At 42.5% G+C, this 20,147-nt stretch overlaps 1 protein-coding gene across 1 annotated transcript in view; it reads left to right on the plus strand.

The window, feature by feature from the left end:
• The window catches only part of ell2 (elongation factor for RNA polymerase II 2), a 128,352-nt gene that overhangs the window by 62,728 nt on the left and 45,477 nt on the right, over positions 1 to 20,147 (plus strand). Inside the window, exon 5 of the mRNA XM_078214765.1 lies at positions 8,058 to 8,317. Coding sequence (XP_078070891.1) covers positions 8,058 to 8,317 — 260 coding nt within the window. The remainder of the gene's footprint in view (positions 1 to 8,057; positions 8,318 to 20,147) is intronic.

Consider the following 20,147-nt stretch of genomic DNA (forward strand, 5'->3'; position numbering starts at 1 on the left):
CAGCCTCTTTATCTTCCTCACGGCTTACATTCCCACCTAGTTTTGTATCGCTGACAAACTTGGATAGTCTACCTTCTCTCTCTTTGTTTGAGTCATTAATATAGATTGTAAATAACCAAGGCCCCAGTACTGATTCTTGTGGCACTCCACTAGCACAGCCTGCCAACTTGAAAATACCTTATTTGTTCATCCTCTTAGCTTCCTGACTGTTAACTAATCCTCCATCAATGCTGGTATATTACTGCCAATTCCATGAGTCCTAATCTTGTATATTAAACTTTTTGTGTGGCTTATTGAATGCCTTTTGGAAATCCAAGTATACTACATCTAGGGCAGGATTTTCCTCCCCTTCTGATGTATGTTTCGCAGGAGCAGCATGCCACTTGCTGGTGGTGCGATCTTATGGTCCCATTGTTGTCAATGGGTTTTCCCACTGAACGTATCCCTCGCCATCAGGAAACCCACCAGGGGTCAGCTGGCATAAATGGCAGCAAGATTTTGGTGCTACTGGCTTCCTTTCATCTATCTTACTGGAGAAAATTCTGAAGAGAATTAATCGCCACTTGGAAAGGCATGGATTAGAGATAGACGATGGCTTTGGCAGAGGGAGGTCATGCCCAACAAATTTGATAGTATTTTAAAAATATAATCATGTGTGTGGATGAAGGAAGTGCAACTGATGTAGTTTATATGGATTTTAGCAAAGCCTTTGACAACGTCCCACATGGGAGACTGAGAAGGTTGAAGCACCTGGAATTCAGGGAAACTTGGCGAGATGGATCCGAAACTGGCTTTGTAGATTACATGATGCAAAGTGATGAATACTTTTTTTGAGTATACACCATGCAAGCAGGATGGAGATGAGGAGAGTTTTGTGATGGGCTGATACAGGTGTAGTGATGCTTAATGTGCAATCCATGCTTGTTATCACCTCAGGACTTTAAAGACCCCCACCAGGTCATATCGCTGGGTCCAATCTCTTACATCTGTTTCACAAGGTGGACTGCAAGAAAAGTTTACCATATTCATAAAATTTGGAACAGCATCTGCAAATGACAGCTCTGAAAGCCTCCGACACATGAGTCTTTTATGCTTTTGCCTTCACCCAAGTTGCCAGGGAACAATTGCCATATTGGGAATTTGGCAGTGCATAAATGTAATTTGCCTTTATGCCTATGCAAAATTAAGGAGCAGAATTGTCAGTTAACCTACTTTCAGTCAGATATGGTGGATCTGATTTGATTACACTGACTTTTTTATTACATCCTCCATGTAGCTCACATTTGGTGTTTTGTTGCCCCCCCCCCCCCATCCAAATCCCTGCTCCTCTTTCTTGCAACTCCCATGCTTGAATCTGTTCAATCATAGAATTGCATAGAATGTGCAGCACAAAACAGAACATTGAGCCTACCTGTCTCTGCCAATATTTACACTTTCCATCAGTCTTTTCCCACCATTTTTTCTCTGATCTAAAAGCAGCATATGCTTCTCTTTCTTTCCCTCCTTGTGTGTTTACATTGTTTCCCCTTAAGTGCTTCTATTCTAGTCACCTCCACTGAAGGATGTGAACAGCCTTGAGAGATTGTGTGGAAGATTTACCAGAATGGTTCCAGGGATGAGAGATTTTAGCTACATGGTTGGTTTGGAAAAGCTGGGGTTTGTTCTCCTTGGAGCAAGGGAGGTGGAGGAGAAATCTGATAAGGGGTACAGTATTGGGAAAGATTTAGACAAGGTAGGCAAAGAAAGGCTGTTCCTATTAGCTGGTGGTACAAGGACTAGGGGACACATAGATTTAAGGTTTTAGGCAAAGGATGCAGGGAGATGTTAGGAAGGATTTTTTTTAGTGTATGGTAATGAACTGGAACTTGCTGCCAATGAAGGTGGCAGAAGTGGAGACTATCCATGACTTGAAAAGGAAATTGAATGAGCACTTGGAGGGAAAAAAACTTGCAAAGCTATGGAGATTGAACAAGGGAATGGGACTGACCAGATTGCTCTACAGAGTTAGCATGAACTTGAACTGAATGGCTTACTCCTTTGCTGTTATGACTATGTAACTGATTGTTGGAGCAAACTTCCTTATTCTAACCGCTGCGGTTAAAGATGTGTGGAATTTGTTAGGGACAGTAATATTTATGGCCCCTAATTTTTGTCTCAAATGAAAACATTGTTTTGTCTACCCTGCGAAGCTCTTTATAATTTTAAAGACCTCAACCAGGTTACTCTTCAGTTTTCCCTTTCATTCAAACAAATGAATTAGGAGCAGGCTATTTGGCCCCTCCAGCCTCCCTCACCATTCAATAAGATTATGGTTAATCTGAGCCTTAACTGCACTTTCCTGCCTGTTCCTTCAACTCCCTTTTTAGTCAAGAGTCAATATGTTACTGCCTTAAAAATATTCTAAATCCCTGTCTCTACATCTTTCCAAGCAAAATGAGCCTCTCTTGTTCCAGTATAAACTTTGTAAATTTTTGCACCTGTCTCATGCCTCTATATCCGTTTTTATAATATGGAGACTGGATATGTGCGCAGTTCCCAGTCGATTCCATCCCTGCCACTGTATTGAAATGGCTCTAATCCAAGTCACAAATAGCATTCTTTGTCTGCTTATGATGCACTTTCTCCTGCCCCTTTTCAACTACTTTGCATCCTTTTGACACATTCGACTATACTATTCTCCTCCTGCACCCTCCTCCATTCCAGTTCAGTGGAATTGCTCTCACTTTGGTTCCATTCTTGTGTATTTAAATGTAGCCATGATGTGGAGATGCCGGCGTTGGACTGGGGTAAACACAGTGCCTGCGCTTGCAAAATCTCTCTAACTGTCCTGGGTGGAGACAATACACATCTCTAACCTGTGCTTAACCCTCTCTCCACTCACATTGTCAGAAGAGGCACATTGTCACAGGAGAATATTAAAATAAAAACCGATGCGTACAGAGTGGCCAAAAATAGTGGAGAATTAGTGGATTGGGAAAGCTTTAAAAAAACAACAAAGAACGACTAAGAAAGCGATCAAGAAAGGAAAGTTAGACTATGAAACTAAACTAGCTCAAAATATAAAAAATGATAGTAAAAGTTTTTACAAATATATAAAAAGGAATAGAGTGAATGTTGGACCCTTGGAGGACGAGAGGGGGGATTTAATAGTGGAAAACGAGGAAATGGCTGAGACTTTAAATAAGTTCTTTGTGTCGGTCTTCACGGTGGAAGACACACATAGTTTACCGAATATTAGAGACCGAGAGTTGGTGGGAGATGAGGTCCTTAATACAATTACTGTTACTAAAGAGGTAGTGCTTGGTAGACTAATGGGACTGAAGGTAGACAAGTCCCTGGGCCCGGATGGAATGCATCCCAGGGTCCTGAAATAATAGGTAATAGCAGATGCGTTAGTAGCTATTTATCAAAATTCGCTGGACTCTGGGGTAGTGCCGGCTGATTGGGAAAACAGCTACTGTTACGCCGCTGTTTAAAAAAGGAAGTAGACAAAAGGCGGGTAACTGGTTAGCTTAACGTCCGTAGTTGGGAAGATGCTGGAGTCCATCATTAAAGAGGAAATAGCAGAGCACCTGGATAAGAATGGTTCGATCAAGCCGACGCAGCATGGATTCATGAAGGGAAAGTCATGTTTGACGAATTTACTGGATTGTTATGAAGATGTGACCAGTGCGGTTGACAGAGGGGAACCGGTCGATGTGGTGTTTTTAGATTTCCAGAAGGCATTCGATAAGGTGCCTCACAAAAGGTTGCTGCAGAAGATTGGGGTACACGGAGTCGGGGGTAAGGTGTTGGCTTGGATTGGGGATTGGCTATCTAACAGGAAGCAGAGAGTTGGAATAAATGGGTGCTTTTCTGGTTGGCAGTTGGTGACCAGTGGCGTACCGCAGGGATCGGTGCTGGGGACTCAACTGTTTACCATTTACATAGATGATCTGGAGGAGGGGACTGAGTGTAGGGTATCAAAGTTTGCTGATGACACGAAGATGAGTGGGAAAGCGAATTACGTGGAGGACGCGGAAAGTCTGCAGAGATTTGTATAGGCTGAGCGAGTGGACGAGGATCATAGAATCATAGAAACCCTACAGTGCAGAAGGAGGCCATTCGGCCCATCGAGTCTGCACCGACCACAATCCCACCCAGCCCTACCCCCACATATTTTACCCACTAATCCCTCTAACCTATGCATTTTAGAATTCTAAGGGGCAATTTTTAACCTGGCCAATGAGGATCTGGCAGATGGAATATAACGTTGGCAAATGTGAGGTTATCCACTTTGGAAGAAATAATAGTAAATTGGAATATTATTTAAATGGAGAAAAATTACATCATGCTACTGTGCAGAGGGACCTGGGGGTCCTTGTGCACGAATCGCAAAAACTCAGTCTGCAGGTGCAGCAGGTGATCAAGAAGGCGAATGGAATGTTGGCCTTTATCGCGAGGGGGATAGAATATAAAAGCAGGGCGGTCTTGCTGCAACTATACAAGGCACTGGTGAGGCCGCAACTGGAGTACTGTGTGCAGTTTTGGTCCCCTTATTTGCGAAAGGATATATTGGCCTTGGAGGGAGTGCAGAGAAGGTTCACCAGGTTGATACCGGAGATGAGAGGTGTAGCTTATGAGGAGAGATTGAACAGATTGAGTCTGTACTCGTTGGAGTTTAGAAGGCTGAGGGGTGATCTTATAGAGACATACAAGATAATGAAGGGGCTGTATAGGGTAGAGGTAGAGAGATTCTTTCCACTTAGAAGGAAAACCAGAACTAGAGGGCACAGCCTCAAAGTAAGGGGGGACCGGTTCAGAACAGAGTTGAGGGGGAACTTCTTCTCTCAGAGGGTAGTGAATCTCTGGAATTCTCTGCCCATTGAAGTGGTGGAGGCTACCTCGTTGAATATGTTTAAATCACGGGTAGATAGATTTCTGATTGATAAGGGAATTAAGGAATATGGGGAGCGGCGGGTAAGTGGAAAACTGATTCGCTTCAGATCAGCCATGATCTTGTTGAATGGCGGGGCAGGCCTACTCCTGCTCCTATTTCTTATGTTCTTATTGTCTGTACCTTTAAGACTTGATTACCTGTAAAGATTCACATTCCAACCATTATTTTGTAAATTGAGTTTGTGTTTTTATATGCCCTGTTTGTGAACAGAACTCCCACTCACCTGATGGAACAGCACTCTGAAAGCTAGTGGCTTGTGCTACCAAATAAACCTGTTGGACTTTAACCTGGTGTTGTGAGACTTCTTACTGTATTTAAATGTAGCCAGAGCATCTACAGTAATGGATTTGCCTGCTTCTGCACATTTGCTTGTATAGTCCTCTAAGGCTTTATCCTTAGCCGCCTCCTATTCCTCAACAAGAGTTCTGACCTTTTGGTGACAGCATCTGAAATGTGGTATCAGGTTCCATATGTATACAGCAACGCCCAACTCTTCCTCTACTTTTCAACCTACTTGTTAGACAAACAAGCCTATGCTTAATTGGAGGAAATTGCAGATGATAAGAGGTCTGAAACCATTATTTTTGTAACCCTTGCCACCAATTCCAACCCCTCCCTGAACACTGTCTCAAGTTGAAGCCGATTGTTCACAACCTCAGATTCCTACTTGATATCAAGCTGAGCTTCTGACCTCCTAAACTACCCTTCACAAAGGATGGCTACTTCCAGCTTTGTAACATTCTGTTTCTCACCCCCGTCATCTTTTGAAACTATCATGCATACCTCCAGACATGACTACTTCAATGTCCCCTTGGGTAGCTTCCTATTCTCCATTAACTTCATTTTACTTGAAATTCTGCTGTCCATATTCTAACCCACACAAATTCACACTTGCCCACTTGTGTTGACTCCCAGTTCTCCAATACTTCCAGTTTTCCATTGTCATCCTCATTTTCAAATTAATTATCTTTTACTAGAGAATGACTTTCAACCCAAAATACCTTTCCTGCTGCAGGATCTCCAATTCTGGTGAAGTAACATTGTTGCCCACATTTCTCTGTTTAATATTGTGAACAGTTAGCCAGCTTTTCTGTCATTTGCAACTTACAAAGGCAACAGACCTTGTATGAGTTACTGCCATGTCTGATTTTGCAGTCTGAGTTCAGGATAAACGTTTCCTGTGACGTTACAAAATTTACCATACTTTTTAGAATTGGGTTTATGTGCAGTACTGTCACTGACCTGACCTATCTGGGAGTGTTGCCTCATTCACTAATTGTATTCCTGATCTTTTTCAGAATTTTGCATTTAATGAAAGATATAGAAAGATGCTATGGATTCTTGTAAGCATGCAGTTAAATGTAACAATTTATATAATAGACACTCAAACCTCTGCTAATTGTTGTTTTTCCAGCATGAGACTGTATTTACAATCTGTATCCCTGTATTCCCTAAGGCCAATATTTGCAAGTTTTACACTTCACAAAAGAAATCTGTATTTCTGTTCTATTTTTTCTATTCTTATAACCAAAGTGAATAACTTTGCACATCTGAACATTATGGGGGTGATTCTCCCAGCCTGCTGCAAGTCTCCAGCCAGAAATTGGCGCAGCGCTGCATAATTTAACACCAACCGCCCCCCCCCGCCCCCCCCCCGGGCCAGGATTGGTTCACTCAGGCAGGGTTTACTATAGCTACCCACTTGCACGGAGCTGGCGGCACGACCCTGCTGGAGTGAAGGGGGCAATTGAGGCCCTCCAGAGGGTTGGGGGTAAGGGGATGCCCCCAAGGCATTGCCACCTTGGCAGTGCCAGACTGGTCGTCTGGCATTGCCCACTGGGCATTGGGGCAGGGCCTTTGGAGATGGGAGGGGGGGTCCCCACTGCATAGGGATTGTGAGCAGAGGGAGGTGGGGTCAGCCATCTGGGTTGTGGGGGGTTGTTGCAGTGCCAGTGATCAAGCTGAGGGGGGCTTGGAGGGGCAGCGATGCAGGGGTCGCAGAACTAGCCAGCAACCGGGAGGCCGGCAGTACGGGCTACTGCGGATGCGTCGATCCCAACTGGCAGATTGGCACATGCGCAGTGGCCCACTCAGCACTACACTGCCGGCCTCTCCAATGGGAATAGGCCCTGCCTACAGGTTTTTCGCAAGAGTTACGCTAGAACACTCTGCAGTGCACTGTGTGGAAGATTCATTTTGAAACTCCCGCTGAAAAGACCAGCAGGATTTAATCCAGTTTTTACGCGAATTTGACACTTAATTGTTTTGGGAGCATCGCCTTGTTGTGCACTCACCTAACCTATCTATCTTTTTGTTGCTACAGCTTACCTTTCTATCTAATTTTATATCCGTTTAGGTACATTGCTCTCTGTCTCAACCTTAATAGGACGTAATTGTAAATAGCTGAGACCTCCTCACTGATGCAATGGCACTTGATTGGCTGCAGACTGTCAACTTGAAAGTGCCCGTTTATCCTTCCTGTCTGTTTACCAATTCTCTGCTGCCTCTCAATATCAGGAACCTGGGTTCAATTCCGGCCTTGGGTGACTGTGTGGAGTTTGCACGTTCTCCCTGTGTCTGCATGGGTTTCCTCCGGGTGTTCTTGTTTTTTCCCATAGTCCAAAGATGTACAGGTTAGGTAGCTTGGCTAAATTACCCCTCCATGTCCAAAGATGTGTTGCTTAGGTGGATTAGCCATGGTAAATGCACAGGGATAAAGGGGGTTCAGGGGTGAGCCTGGGTAAGATGCTCTTTCAGAGAGTTGGTGCTGACTTAATGGGCTGATTGGCCTCTTCACTATAGGGATTCTATGGAAGTGCAAACTCTTGTAACTCAGGGTGCATAGTTTGGAAGAGGAAAGGTGAGCAGGAAAAAAAATCAGTTCACTGGTTACAATGTAACTAAGTGAGTTTGCATATTATTATAACATCGATGTGCTTTGCATGTTTGTATACTGTTAACGATGTAAGACTATTTGTATTGAAGTCAAAGTCCAAGCAATTTTAAGTGCATATTGGAAGACAAAATAAATACTGATTATTTTAGCATACACATGATTAGATTTTTTTCTTAATTTGATTTTCATTTAATTTACAAGTTGCTTTTGTACCATTTCTAGGTAAGCGAGTGCAGATTCGTAAGCCAGCACCGGGCATCCCAGATGCTGTACCTGAAAGGAAACGGTCAACTCCCATTAATCCTGCAAATACAATAAGGAAGTGCAATACAAACAACAATGTTTCCCAGCGATCCTATAAGGATAGGGTAATCCACTTATTGGTACTAAAACCCTTCAAGAAACCAGAGCTTCTGGCCCGATTACAGAAAGATGGTGTTAATCAGAAAGACAAGAACTCTCTCGGACCAATTCTTCAACAGGTCGGTAGTAGCAGACATGATTTTCATTCATCACTGATCAATCTAGTTCTTGGCAGTAGGGATAACTAAAGTTTACCCTTTGACAAACCCATTCTGTAGCATTCCTACACTTTATTTTTCAATCATCACCTTGTGCTTTGGACACTAAATTTAGAAATTTAAAACTTGCTTGAAAATATTCTAGCAAGTAAAACTGGCTCAATATAGAACGGTACCATGTACAATAGTAACAAAATCTTCCTGTCTAAACTTGTGTATAATTTCTGCTTTTAATCCATTTAACTTGGGGGAGAAGATGGCATAGTGGTAATGTCAAAGGACTAATAATGTAGGTGCCCAGGCTAATGATCTGGTTCAAGTCCCACCATGGCAGCTGATGGATTTTAAATTCAATTAATAAATCTGATAATGGACACCATGAAGTAATGTTTTTCACTGATGTCCTTTTAGGGAAGGAAATCTGGCGTCTTTACCTGGTCTGGCCTACATGCATCTCCAGAGCCAAAGTAATGTGACTCTTAATTACTCTCTGATGTGGCCCAACAAGCCATTCAGTTCAAGGGCAAATAAGGATGTTGGCCTTGCCAGTGACATCCAATGAAAGATTTTTTTAAATGGTAATTTTAGTAAATAGTTTGAAGCCTAAATGAGTCAGGCGTTCAATTTAAAACTAAATGTTCTTTAGGTAATTGTAAATCATCGGTTGCTATTAAATTTCAATCTTTTTGATTGTAGCTATATAAATGTTTTAAGTACAGCAGAGTAGGTTGTAAGATCATATGCACTTATTAATGTACTATGGAGTGTAAATTTTGGTTGTATGAATCTTGTCAGCATAGTAAGAAGACATCGTGGATAATGTCTTTCCTGTAACAATGTACCACAATTTCCGAACAATGTGATTTGTGACTTGTGTCCTAAATGCGTCCGTTTTGTGTCTGAACTTTCCAGTTATGAAGTTTTTAAAAATAATTTCTTGGAGAAGAAACTTGGATAGAATACATAGGGCCACCTAAAATTTACCTGCCTTTGGTCTGTATGCCTTGATATGCTTTCCCAACAAAAAATCCATCAATCTCAACTTTGAAAATTTCTATTGACCCAGGATCCACAGCCAATTGAGGGAATTGCAAATTTTCACACATTCTGTCGAGTGTTTCTTCTTTTCACTTCTTTATGGCCTCGTTCTAATAAGATTCCCCCTTGTACTGGATTTCCCTATTCATGATGATGGGGTTAATATCGTGAAACTCATCTTTCAATCATTCTAACTATTTTGATTACAGTAGGTAATGAGATATGAAAGACAGACTTCTGAAATGACATCATAATATATTCCTTTAAGCACTGTTTATTTAGCTACTCTTTTTATTTACTTTTAAAAGTTCTTGCATTCTGTTTTTGCATTCTACTTTTTCCCTTTATTTACCCTTGTTCCATTTATTCGATTCACCCCATGTGATATCAAGAAACGGCTGAAGGCACTGGATACTGCAAAGGCTATGGGCCTTGGCAATATTGCAGCAATAGTACTGAAAAACTTGTGCTTCAGAACTTTCCGTGCCCCTAGCCAAGCTATTCCAGTATAACTACCACACTGGCATTACTTGGCAACGTGGACAATTGCCTAGGTATGTCTTGTACACAAGAAACAGGACAAATCCAAAATGGCCAGCTATCACCCCATCAGTTTTCTCTTGATCATCAGCAAAGTGATGGAAAGAGTTAGCAAGTGTTATCGAGCTACACTTACTCAGCAATAACCTCTCATGGATGATCTGTTTGGGTTCTGCCAGAGTCACTCAGCTCCTGACCTCATTACAGCTTTGGTTCAAATATGGACAAAAGAGCTGAGTGCTAGAGATGAGGTGAGAGTGACTGTCCTTGACATCAAGGCACCATTTGACTGAGTATAGCATCAAGAAGCCCTAGCAAAATCGGAGTCAATGGGAATTAAGGGGAAAACTATCTGCTAGTTGAAGTCATATCTGGCCCAAAGGAAGATGGTTGTGGTGATTGGAGGTCAATCATCTCAGTACCAGGACATCACTGCAAGAGTTCCTCAAGGTAGTGGCCTAGGCCCAACCATCTCAGCTGCTTCATCAATGATCTTCCTTCCATCATGAGGTCAGAAGTGGGATGTTCGCTGATGACTGCACAATGTTCAGCATCATTTGCGACGACTCAAATGCTGAAACAGTCCACATCCAAATGCTGCAAAACGTGGATTAAATCCAGGCTTGGGCTAACGGGTAGCAGTAACGTTTGTGCTACACAAGTGCCAGGCAATAACAGTTTACTAAGTTCTATGTTCCCAATAAATAGCCTTGTAGTCTTACTGATCAGAGAGCTTCGAGCTCCTGTCCATTCTCTGACTCTCTCTAAACTCTCTCCTCTGTTTTTTGCTATGCCTCTGGACCGCTGTCACAAGGCAACAGTAATGATCTTACTACTTTTCCCAGAATCACCAAGGTTAAGTCCAGAAACAACTTGATTTCCAAACCAACTGGCTCAATGTGGGGTGCTGCGACCACCACCCTCCAAACCTCAGCACTTGCACACATAGTCAGTAGAAAATTGCATCCCGATTGGTCAAGATCATCACGCACATAGAGTTGGCACCCAGCAGAATGCTACCATGCATATTATTACTGGACACTGCTCAACACCACTCCCTTGGCTCCCTACCTTGGCAAACATCACTTCTCCTCACATCTGCCAACTTGCAATAACTCACAAAGTGATGGAAAAAGTTTGCAATGCCCACACCTGTCTCTCCATGCTAATCAAGTCAGCCCACTCAAAGTACAACTCCCATGGCTGATCTGGAAAAACCATCTCACACAGGACCTGAACGTAAATTCCACCTGGACAAATGAATGGGAATCATTGGACATGACAAACAAGAATCTGGTCTCAACCCAACCTAACAGCTGTCTGGTTTCAACCTTCCAAGGAAAGAGTGGTCCACCCTCAGCAGATTCAGGACTGGCCACAGCCTCTGCTTGGCCAACCTCCACAGATGGAGCATTAGGGCCAGCTGCCTCTCTGTATCTGTGGGAGAAAACAAACTATGCACCACATCAGACAAGATTGTCCAATCCACAGACTCAATAGGGGCTGATCCCCATTCAACACATCAGGACTGGAGAAACCGTTTGGTTGAGGGACTTTGTATTCGCTAAATAAATACTCACTAAACTTTTAACCGAGTTGTAAAACCTTGTTAAAAATGTAAGTGCATATTTTATATACACTGAGTAAAACAAACAAACCCAAAAGACCCTGACCTTTAATCAGAAGTGCATCCAGACTCTCAGACACCAAGACTGACAACTTAAATTAAAAACCATTTTACCTTGACACACAACAGCTTGGAGAGAGAGTACTGTAGGTTGTTGGGGGAGGTGGAGGGCAGGATCTTGTGGGGGTGGGAAGTTGATGTTGGGAAGCTTATGGTATTTTTCTTGCTTTCACTTGGATGCTGGTATTTCACTGGTATTTCAGGGATCCCTAACTGCTCTGAACTTCCAAAGCTTGTTCAGGCTGCTCCATTTCTTTTCTCTTTATGGGGTGGATTCCTGATTGATTTGTGGTGGGAATGGGAGTCGTGATCAACCTGATTTTGCTATTGTACAAGTTTACAGTCGCTGACGGTGGGGTTCTGTTTGTTCAGTCGTAACTTGGATTATGCAGAACAGTATGAGAATTAAGAGCAGGAATAGGCCAATTGGCCCCTCGAGCCTGCTCTGCCATTTGATAAGATCATGGCTGATCTGATTGTGTGCTCAACTCCACTTTCCTGTTTGTTCTCCCCACCTCCATATACCCCTTATCTATCTAGTTGATCAAAATCTATCTAATTCAGCCTTGAATCTATTCAATGACTCTGTCTGCACTGCTCTCTCTGGGGAAGAGAATTCCACAGACTAATGATTCTCTGAAAGAAGAAAAATCTCCTTATCTTAGTCTTAAAATAGGACACCTAATTTTTAAACTGCGTACCCTGGTTCTATACTATTGCACGAAGGTGAATGTCCTCTGAGCATTTGTGCTGTCAAGTTCCCTCAGGATCTTATGTTTCAGTAGCCTTTCATTCTTCTAAACTTCAGTATAGGAGAAGTCCTTCATCCAAAGAATCGGTCAAGTGAAGCACCTTTGCATTGCTAGTGCAATTATATAGAAACATAGAAAAACTACAGCACAATACAGGCCCTTCAGCCCACAAAGTTGTGCCAAACATGTCCCTACCATAGCGATTACTAGGCTTGCTTATAACCCTCTATCTTACTAAGTTCCATGTACTTATCTAAAAGTCTCTTAAAAGACCCTATCGAATCCACCTCCACCACTGTTGCTGGCAGCCCATTCCACGCACCCACCACCCTCTGAGTGAAAAACTTACCCCTGACATCTCCTCTGTACCTACTCTCCAGCACCTTAAACCTGTGTCCTCTTGTGGCAACCATTTCAGCCCTGGGAAAAAGCCTCTGACTATCCACTCGATCAATACCTCTCAACATCTTATACACCTCTATCAGGTCACCCCTCATCCTTCGTCTCTCCAAGGAGAAAAGGTCGAGCTCACTCAACCTATCCTCATAAGGCCTGCTCCCCAACCCAGGCAACATCCTTGTAAATCTCCTCTGCACCCTTTCTATGGCTTCCACATCCTTCCTGTAATGAGGTGACCAGAACTGAGCACAGTACTCCAAGTGGGGTCTGACGAGGGTCTTGTATAGCTGCAACATTATCTCATGACTCCTAAACTCAATTCCTCGATTGATAAATGGCAGAACCATGAAGGGTGTAGATACGCAGAGGGACCTGAGTGTGCAAGTCCACAGATCCTTGAAGGTGACGTCACAGGTGGAGAAGGTAGTGAATAAGGCATATGGCATGCTTGCCTTTATAGGACGGGGCATAGAGTATAAAAGTTGGGGTCTGATGTTGCATACGACGTATGCAACGTTGGTTCGGCCGCATTTGGAATACTGCGCCCAGTTCTGGTCGCCACACTACCAGAAGGATGTGGAGGCTTTGAGTGCAGAGGAGGTTTACCAGGATGTTGCCTGGTATGGAAGGGCTTAGTTATGAGGAGAGATTGGTTAAACTGGGGTTGTTCTCACTGGAAAGACGGAGGATGAGGGGTGACCTAATAGAGGTGTATAAAATTATGAAAGGCATAGATAGGGTGAACGGTGGGAAGCTTAGTCCCAGATCGGTGGTGACGTTCACGAGGGGTCATAGGTTCAAGGTGAGGGGGGGGTAGGATTAACACGGATATCAGAGGACGTATTTTACACAGAGGGTGGTGGGGGCCTGGAATGCGCTGCCGGGCAAGGTGGTGGAGGCGGACACACTGGGATCGTTTAAGACGTATCTAGATAGCCACATGAACAGAGAGGGAATGGAGGGATACAAAAGAATGGTCTTTGGACCAGGGAGTGGTGCAGGCTTGGAGGGCCGAAGGGCCTGTTCCTGTGCTGTATTGTTCTTTGTTTTTTGTTCCACTCTGCCAAGAGTCCTACCATTAATATTATATTCCGCCATCCTATTTGACCTGCCAAAATGAACTACCTCTTTCTTATCCAAAGATGTGCGGGTTAGGTTGATTGGCCAGGTTAAAAATTGCCCCTGAGATGCGTACGTTAAGAGGGATTAGCAGGTAAAATATGTGGGGGTAGGGCCTGGGTGGGATTGTGGTTGGTGCAGACTCGATGGGCCGAATGGCCTCCTTCTGCACTGTAGGATTTCTATCTTCTATCTATCTATCTTATCTGGGTTGAACTCAGTCTGCCACTTCTTCACCCAGTCTTGCATCCTATCAATGTCTCACTGCAACTTCTGACATCCCTCCACACTATCCACAACACCTCCAACCTTTGTGTTATCAGCAAACTTACCAACCCATCCCTCCACTTCCTCATCCAGGTCATTTATGAAAATCAGAGTAAGGGTCCCAAAACAGATCCCTGGGGCACTCCACTGGTGACCAACCTCCATGCAGAATATGACCCATCTATAACCACTCTTTGCCTTCTGTGGGCAAGCCAGTTCTGGATCCACAAAGCAATGTCCCCTTGGATCCCTCCTTAAGCAAGGAGACTAAAACTGTAGTTCTCTAGAGGTAGGATTCACCAATGCACTGTACAATTTTTATACTCCTCCTTTTATACTTAATTCCTCTTGCAATAAACACCAACATTCCATTTGCCTTCCTAATCACCTACTGCACGTGCACACCAGCTTTTTGTGATCCATGTATCAGGTCACCCAGATCCCCCACTTACTGTAGAGTTCTGCAGTTTCTCCATTCGGAAAATATGCTGCTTTTCTATTCTTGCCAAAGTGGACAAGTTCACTTTTTCCTATATTATACTTCCGCCAAATGTTTGCCCACTCTTTATCTTCTTGACAAGTTACTTTCTTGTCTATTTTGTGTCGTCAGCAAATGTAGCTGCCATAGCATTATTGAAGGGACAGAGCGGGGGAATGCAAATACTGAGTGTAGCTAGTACAATTAAGCAAATTATTATCTTGCCTCTCGGCTTGCCTTCCTTACTTGGCTGTGGTGTAAATCTTGTACAATATTTGCAGAGTCATAGCTGTCATAGTGTAACTATATATCCTATAAGCCGCCAATGCCAACCGACTTGGTTTGGCTATGTTTGGAAGTGTTGGAGGAGAGGATTTGGAAACTGCAGTATAATGTAGCCTTTTCTGACTTCAGGACAACTGTCCCATATGCTACTACTGCTTACTGCGAGGTCAGCATACTGTCAAGTATTTTACAGTTTATTAATAGCCAGAGCAGTTTGATTTATTTTAGAAACAAAATTTTATCAGTTAAGATAAGCTACAGGACTATGGGCTGGGTCCAGGAAGATCGGATTAGAAAGGGCCCCTGAGTGCCATTGGGCTGGCATGGACAATATGGGCTGGATGGCCTATTTCTGTGCTGTAACTTTTCTATGGTTCTATGGTAATGTCGAAAAAAATAACTCATGGCACTGCAAATGGGTGTTTGAGCCAAGTGCAGTATTAAAACAAAGTGAGTTTTAGCATGTGGTAAGCCTTTTGCTTGCTGGGACTGAGAAACTGATCTCTGGGGGAAGGTACGTTTTGGGCAAATGTTCAAGATTGGAAAATTTCTAGGGTTGGTGGGAGATCGTTTCAAATTGGAACAGAATTGCACTGTCAGGGTGGCTTTAAAATGCTCTACAATGTAAATTGGGCGTATCTGGAACAATCAGTTTGAGGCTTCATTTATTGATTTGCGTTTAATAGTTCATCAGCTGAGACTGGAAGCCATTAGAATATGAAACTGATATTACTTTATTAACGAGGGTATATAAAAGCATTACTTCCCAACTGGTACAGCTTATTTTCCGAAGAGAAAACAAACGCATCTATCCAGAGGCTTTAGTGTGGGAATGTATGTTGTCTCTCAAAGCTGAATAATGCTGATTCTTTGGAGCAAACATTGATATGTTTATTTCAGGTCCCTGCTAACAACTCCAAAAATGGATTTTGCTGAAGTCAGAGCCTGACAGCAGTTTACAATGTACATTTGCATGAAATGTCACTCAATTGATCTACTCTTAAATATATACAATATATTGACATTAATGTAGAAAAACGATTAGTAGTGCATTAGAGTTGCAATAGAAAAAATATTTTAATTAGTTACTAAAATTTTATTGACCTTGATCATGGGTTTTGTTTTATGAATTATTTCAGAGATTTGGAAGGAGTAATGCGATGCATGGATTTACCCCGGTAGATCTTCATCCAAATGCCTGTCCATCTGTACTGATTCTCCTTTTTCAGGAGTTTGTTCTCTGCAGGCATCTCTTTCTCTGCCCACTTGCAGCACAATTATGAAGTGCTTAATATCCCTCATCATCCTGGTTGACGGGACTAGAATTGGACAAGCAGTTCCTTGTTGTATGTGTACTCCACTGTGGCATCCTAAACCTAGTCTTTGTTTTTAGTGCACAATCGTCCATGCCTGTAGCCTGCATTATCTGTCTACTTTGTAGGCAAATCAAATTTAAGTAACTATTGAGTGTTTTGATAAGTTAACAGAGGGGGTTAATGAGGATAATACATGTTGTGAAAAAAGCCTTTGATAAAATGCCACATAATACGTTTTGCCAGTAAGGTTGAAGCCCAGGTGTTAGAATTCAAGATGTCAGTTAACCCTTGACCTCTTTTCATTCTGAAATACTCAGTGATTACCCTTCTTGGTGTTAGTGACTATTTTATTCCATACAGGTAAGATATAACGCATAATGTGTGAGCAGCAGTATCAAAGCGTAACATGATTACCATTACACCCCTGGGTAGAGAAACAATCTCCATCCAATTATTCCCAAGTACTTCTCCATCAGTCAACACAACACTTAAAACCTCTGCAATTTCTATGCTTGGGGAAATTTCCTGATACTTTTACATAAAGTCTATGAAGGTTGATTTAACCCAACTATTATCTCATTATCATTTGAATGGCCCAATTACAAAAGACGTAATTAACCGTATGTCTGCCCAGCCAGATCAAGCTCTCAAGATCTTTGGCTTACAATGTTCAGACTCTTATTAGCTAATAAACATTCTAATGCCAACTAAAACGAGGAAAGCATGCTGATCTTGAAATTTGGCAATTTTGTCTTGGTTCTACACAACATTTGGGCTCCTGAGGTTCTCGAGGTGTTTTATTTTAGTTTTCAAGCAGCAACTTGCCTATTTTCATGCTCTACTAGATTTCTGCTGAAGTTTACTTTTTTAACATTAGATCAATGAAGGGACAGACCACAGACCCCCATCAAGTCATCTAATCTCAGTTGCTGTATCGCAAGCATGAATAAAATAGTTCAGTATAAGATTAAGTGTAACAATGAAATTGAAGTACAGTCATAGTGTTTTAGTAAGGAACCCCAATATAGGGATTTCCCTGGAATTTTACAGATTAAATAAAAGGAACAATGGCAGCATAAGCACAAAATTAGCTAAGTGACAGGAAACAGTAGTGGTGAATTTTTGCACCGGAGGAAGATATGAAGTGTTCTCCACCGATTACTACTAGGGTTGCTGTTTTTCTTGGTCTATGTTAATGACTTGGCCTTGGGCAAATTTTGAAATTGTGCGCTGGACAATGACACAGAACTTGGGAGGGTAGTAATGGACTTCAGGTGGATATAAATGGGCTGGTGAAATGTGTGGTAGATGAAATTTAATGCAGAGAAGTACGGACTGATAAATTTTGGTTAGAAGACCCGAAGTAAGGCCATATAAAATGAGTACAATTCTAAACCAGAATGTAGGCACAGAGACCTCTGTGTTTATGTGAACAAATCATTGAAGGTGTTGGAGTAGGTTGAGAAAGTGGTTCATAAAGCATATGGTGTCCTGGACTTTATAAATCAAGGCATAGAGTATAAAAGCAAGCAAGTAATCTTTTAAAATACAGATTTGGCCTCAATATGTTGAATTCTGAGCACTGCCTTTAAGGAAGCTATGAAAGCTTTAAGGGGGTGCAGAAATGACTTGAGACTGATTTCAGGGCTGAAGGATTTTGGTTATGTGCTTAGTTTGGAGAAGCTGGAGTTATTTATTTGTTAGGGATGAGAAGGGCGAGAGGAGATTTGATAAAGGTGCTCAAAACCATGAAGGATCTATAGATGAATTGAAACGTTCTATTTAGAACCATAGAAAATTACAGCTCAGAAACAGGCCTTTTGGCCCTTCTTGTCTGTGCCGAACCATTTTTTGCCTAGTCCCACTGACCTGCACCTGGACCATATCCCTCCACACCCCTCTCATCCATGAACCCGTCCAAGTTTTTCTTAAATGTTAAAAGTGACCCCGCATTTACCACTTTATCCGGCAGCTCATTCCAAACACCCACCACTCTGCGTGAAGAAGCCCCCCCTAATATTCCCTTTAAACTTTCTCCTTTCACCCTTAACCCATGCCCTCTGGTTTTTTTCTCCCCAAGCCTCAGTGGAAAAAGCCTGCTTGCATTCACTCTATCTATACCCATCAAAATCTTATACACTATCAAATCTCCCCTCAGTCTTCTACGCTCCAGGGAATAAAGTCCCAACCTATTCAATCTCTCTCTGTAACTCAGCTTCTCAAGTCCCGGCAACATCCTCGTGAACCTTCTCTGCACTCTTTCAACCTTATTTACATCCTTCCTGTAACTAGGTGACCAAAACTGTACATAATACTCTAAATTCAGCCTCACCAATGCCTTATATAACCTTACCATAACACTCCAACTTTTATACTCGATACTCCGACTTATAAAGGCTAATGTACCAAAGGCACTCTTTACGACCCTATCCACCTGTGACATCCCTTTTAGGGAATTCTGTACCTGTATTCCCAGATCCCTCTGTTCAACTGCACTCTTCAGAGTCCTACCATTTACCCTGTACGTTCTACTTTGGTTTGTCCTTCCAAAGTGCAATATCTCACACTTGTCTGCGTTAAATTCCATTTGCTATTTTTCAGCCCATTTTTCTAGTTGGTCCAAATCCCTCTGCAAGCTTTGAAAACCTTCCTCACTGTCCACTACACCTCCAATCTTTGTATCATCAGCAAATTTGCTGATCCAATTTACCACATAATCATCCAGATCATTGATATAGATGACAAACAACAATGGACCCAACACCGATCCCTGCGGCACACCACTAGTCACAGGCCTCCACTCAGAGAAGCCACAACCACTCTCTGGCTTCTTCCATTGAGCCAGTGTCTAATCCAATTTATTACCTCCCCATGTATACCCAGTGACTGAACCTTCCTAACTAACCTCCCATGAGGGACCTTGTCAAAGGCCTTGCTGAAATCCAGGTGGACAACATCCACCGCCTTCCCTTCATCCACTTTCCTGGTAACCTCCTCGAAAAACTCTAATAGATTGGTCAAACATGACCTACCACGCACAAAGCCATGTTGACTCTCCCTAATAAGTCCCTGTCTATCCAAATATTTGTAGATCCTATCCCTTATCACACCTTCCAATAACTTGCCCACCACCGACGTCAAACTTACTGGCCTATAATTTCCCGGATTTCTTTTGAAACCTTTTTTAAACAACGGAACAACATGAGCCACCCTCCAATCATCCGGCACCTCCCCCGTGAATACTGACATTTTAAATATGTCTGCCAGGGCCCCTGCAAGTTCAACACTAGCTTCCCTCAAGGTCCGTGGGAATACCCTGTCCGGTCCTGGGGATTTATCCACTCTGATTTGCCTCAAGACAGCAAGCACCTCCTCCCCTTTAATCTGTAAAGGTTCCATGACCTCCCTACCTGTTTGCAGAAGGGTTTAGAACCACACGGCATAGTTTTAAGGTGGGTAGCAAAAGACCCAACAGTGACATGAGCAAAAACATTTTTTTTGCAGAAATCTGGAATGGATTGCCTGAAAGGGTGGCGGAGATGAATCCGGTCACTGATTGTCTTTCCTGTAAACAAATTCGATGCTTTCAGTGAAAAAATAATCCAGAAATGTGACATCCTATATTCTCTCTGTAGTGTGCAGATTGTTGGCCACTTTTGCTTAAGTAACTTAGAATGTCACAAAATATTTCATAACCAATTACATTTTAAGGAATGCAAGTCTTTTATCAAAATTAGAATTGCTCTTCTCTTTTGGATTCTAGATCAGGCATATTTTACTATAGAAATAATAAATTGCTAATTCCTTTGATTCAACCAGTTGCAGGAGAAATTGACCAGAGATAAACCCCTTGTTTGAGGGGATAAATGCTTTACTTATGGTTTCTTGGCACTTCAAGCATTATAGTTGA

This window comes from Mustelus asterias, chromosome 6 (assembly GCF_964213995.1).
Source record: "Mustelus asterias chromosome 6, sMusAst1.hap1.1, whole genome shotgun sequence".
Classification (NCBI taxonomy): domain Eukaryota; kingdom Metazoa; phylum Chordata; class Chondrichthyes; order Carcharhiniformes; family Triakidae; genus Mustelus; species Mustelus asterias.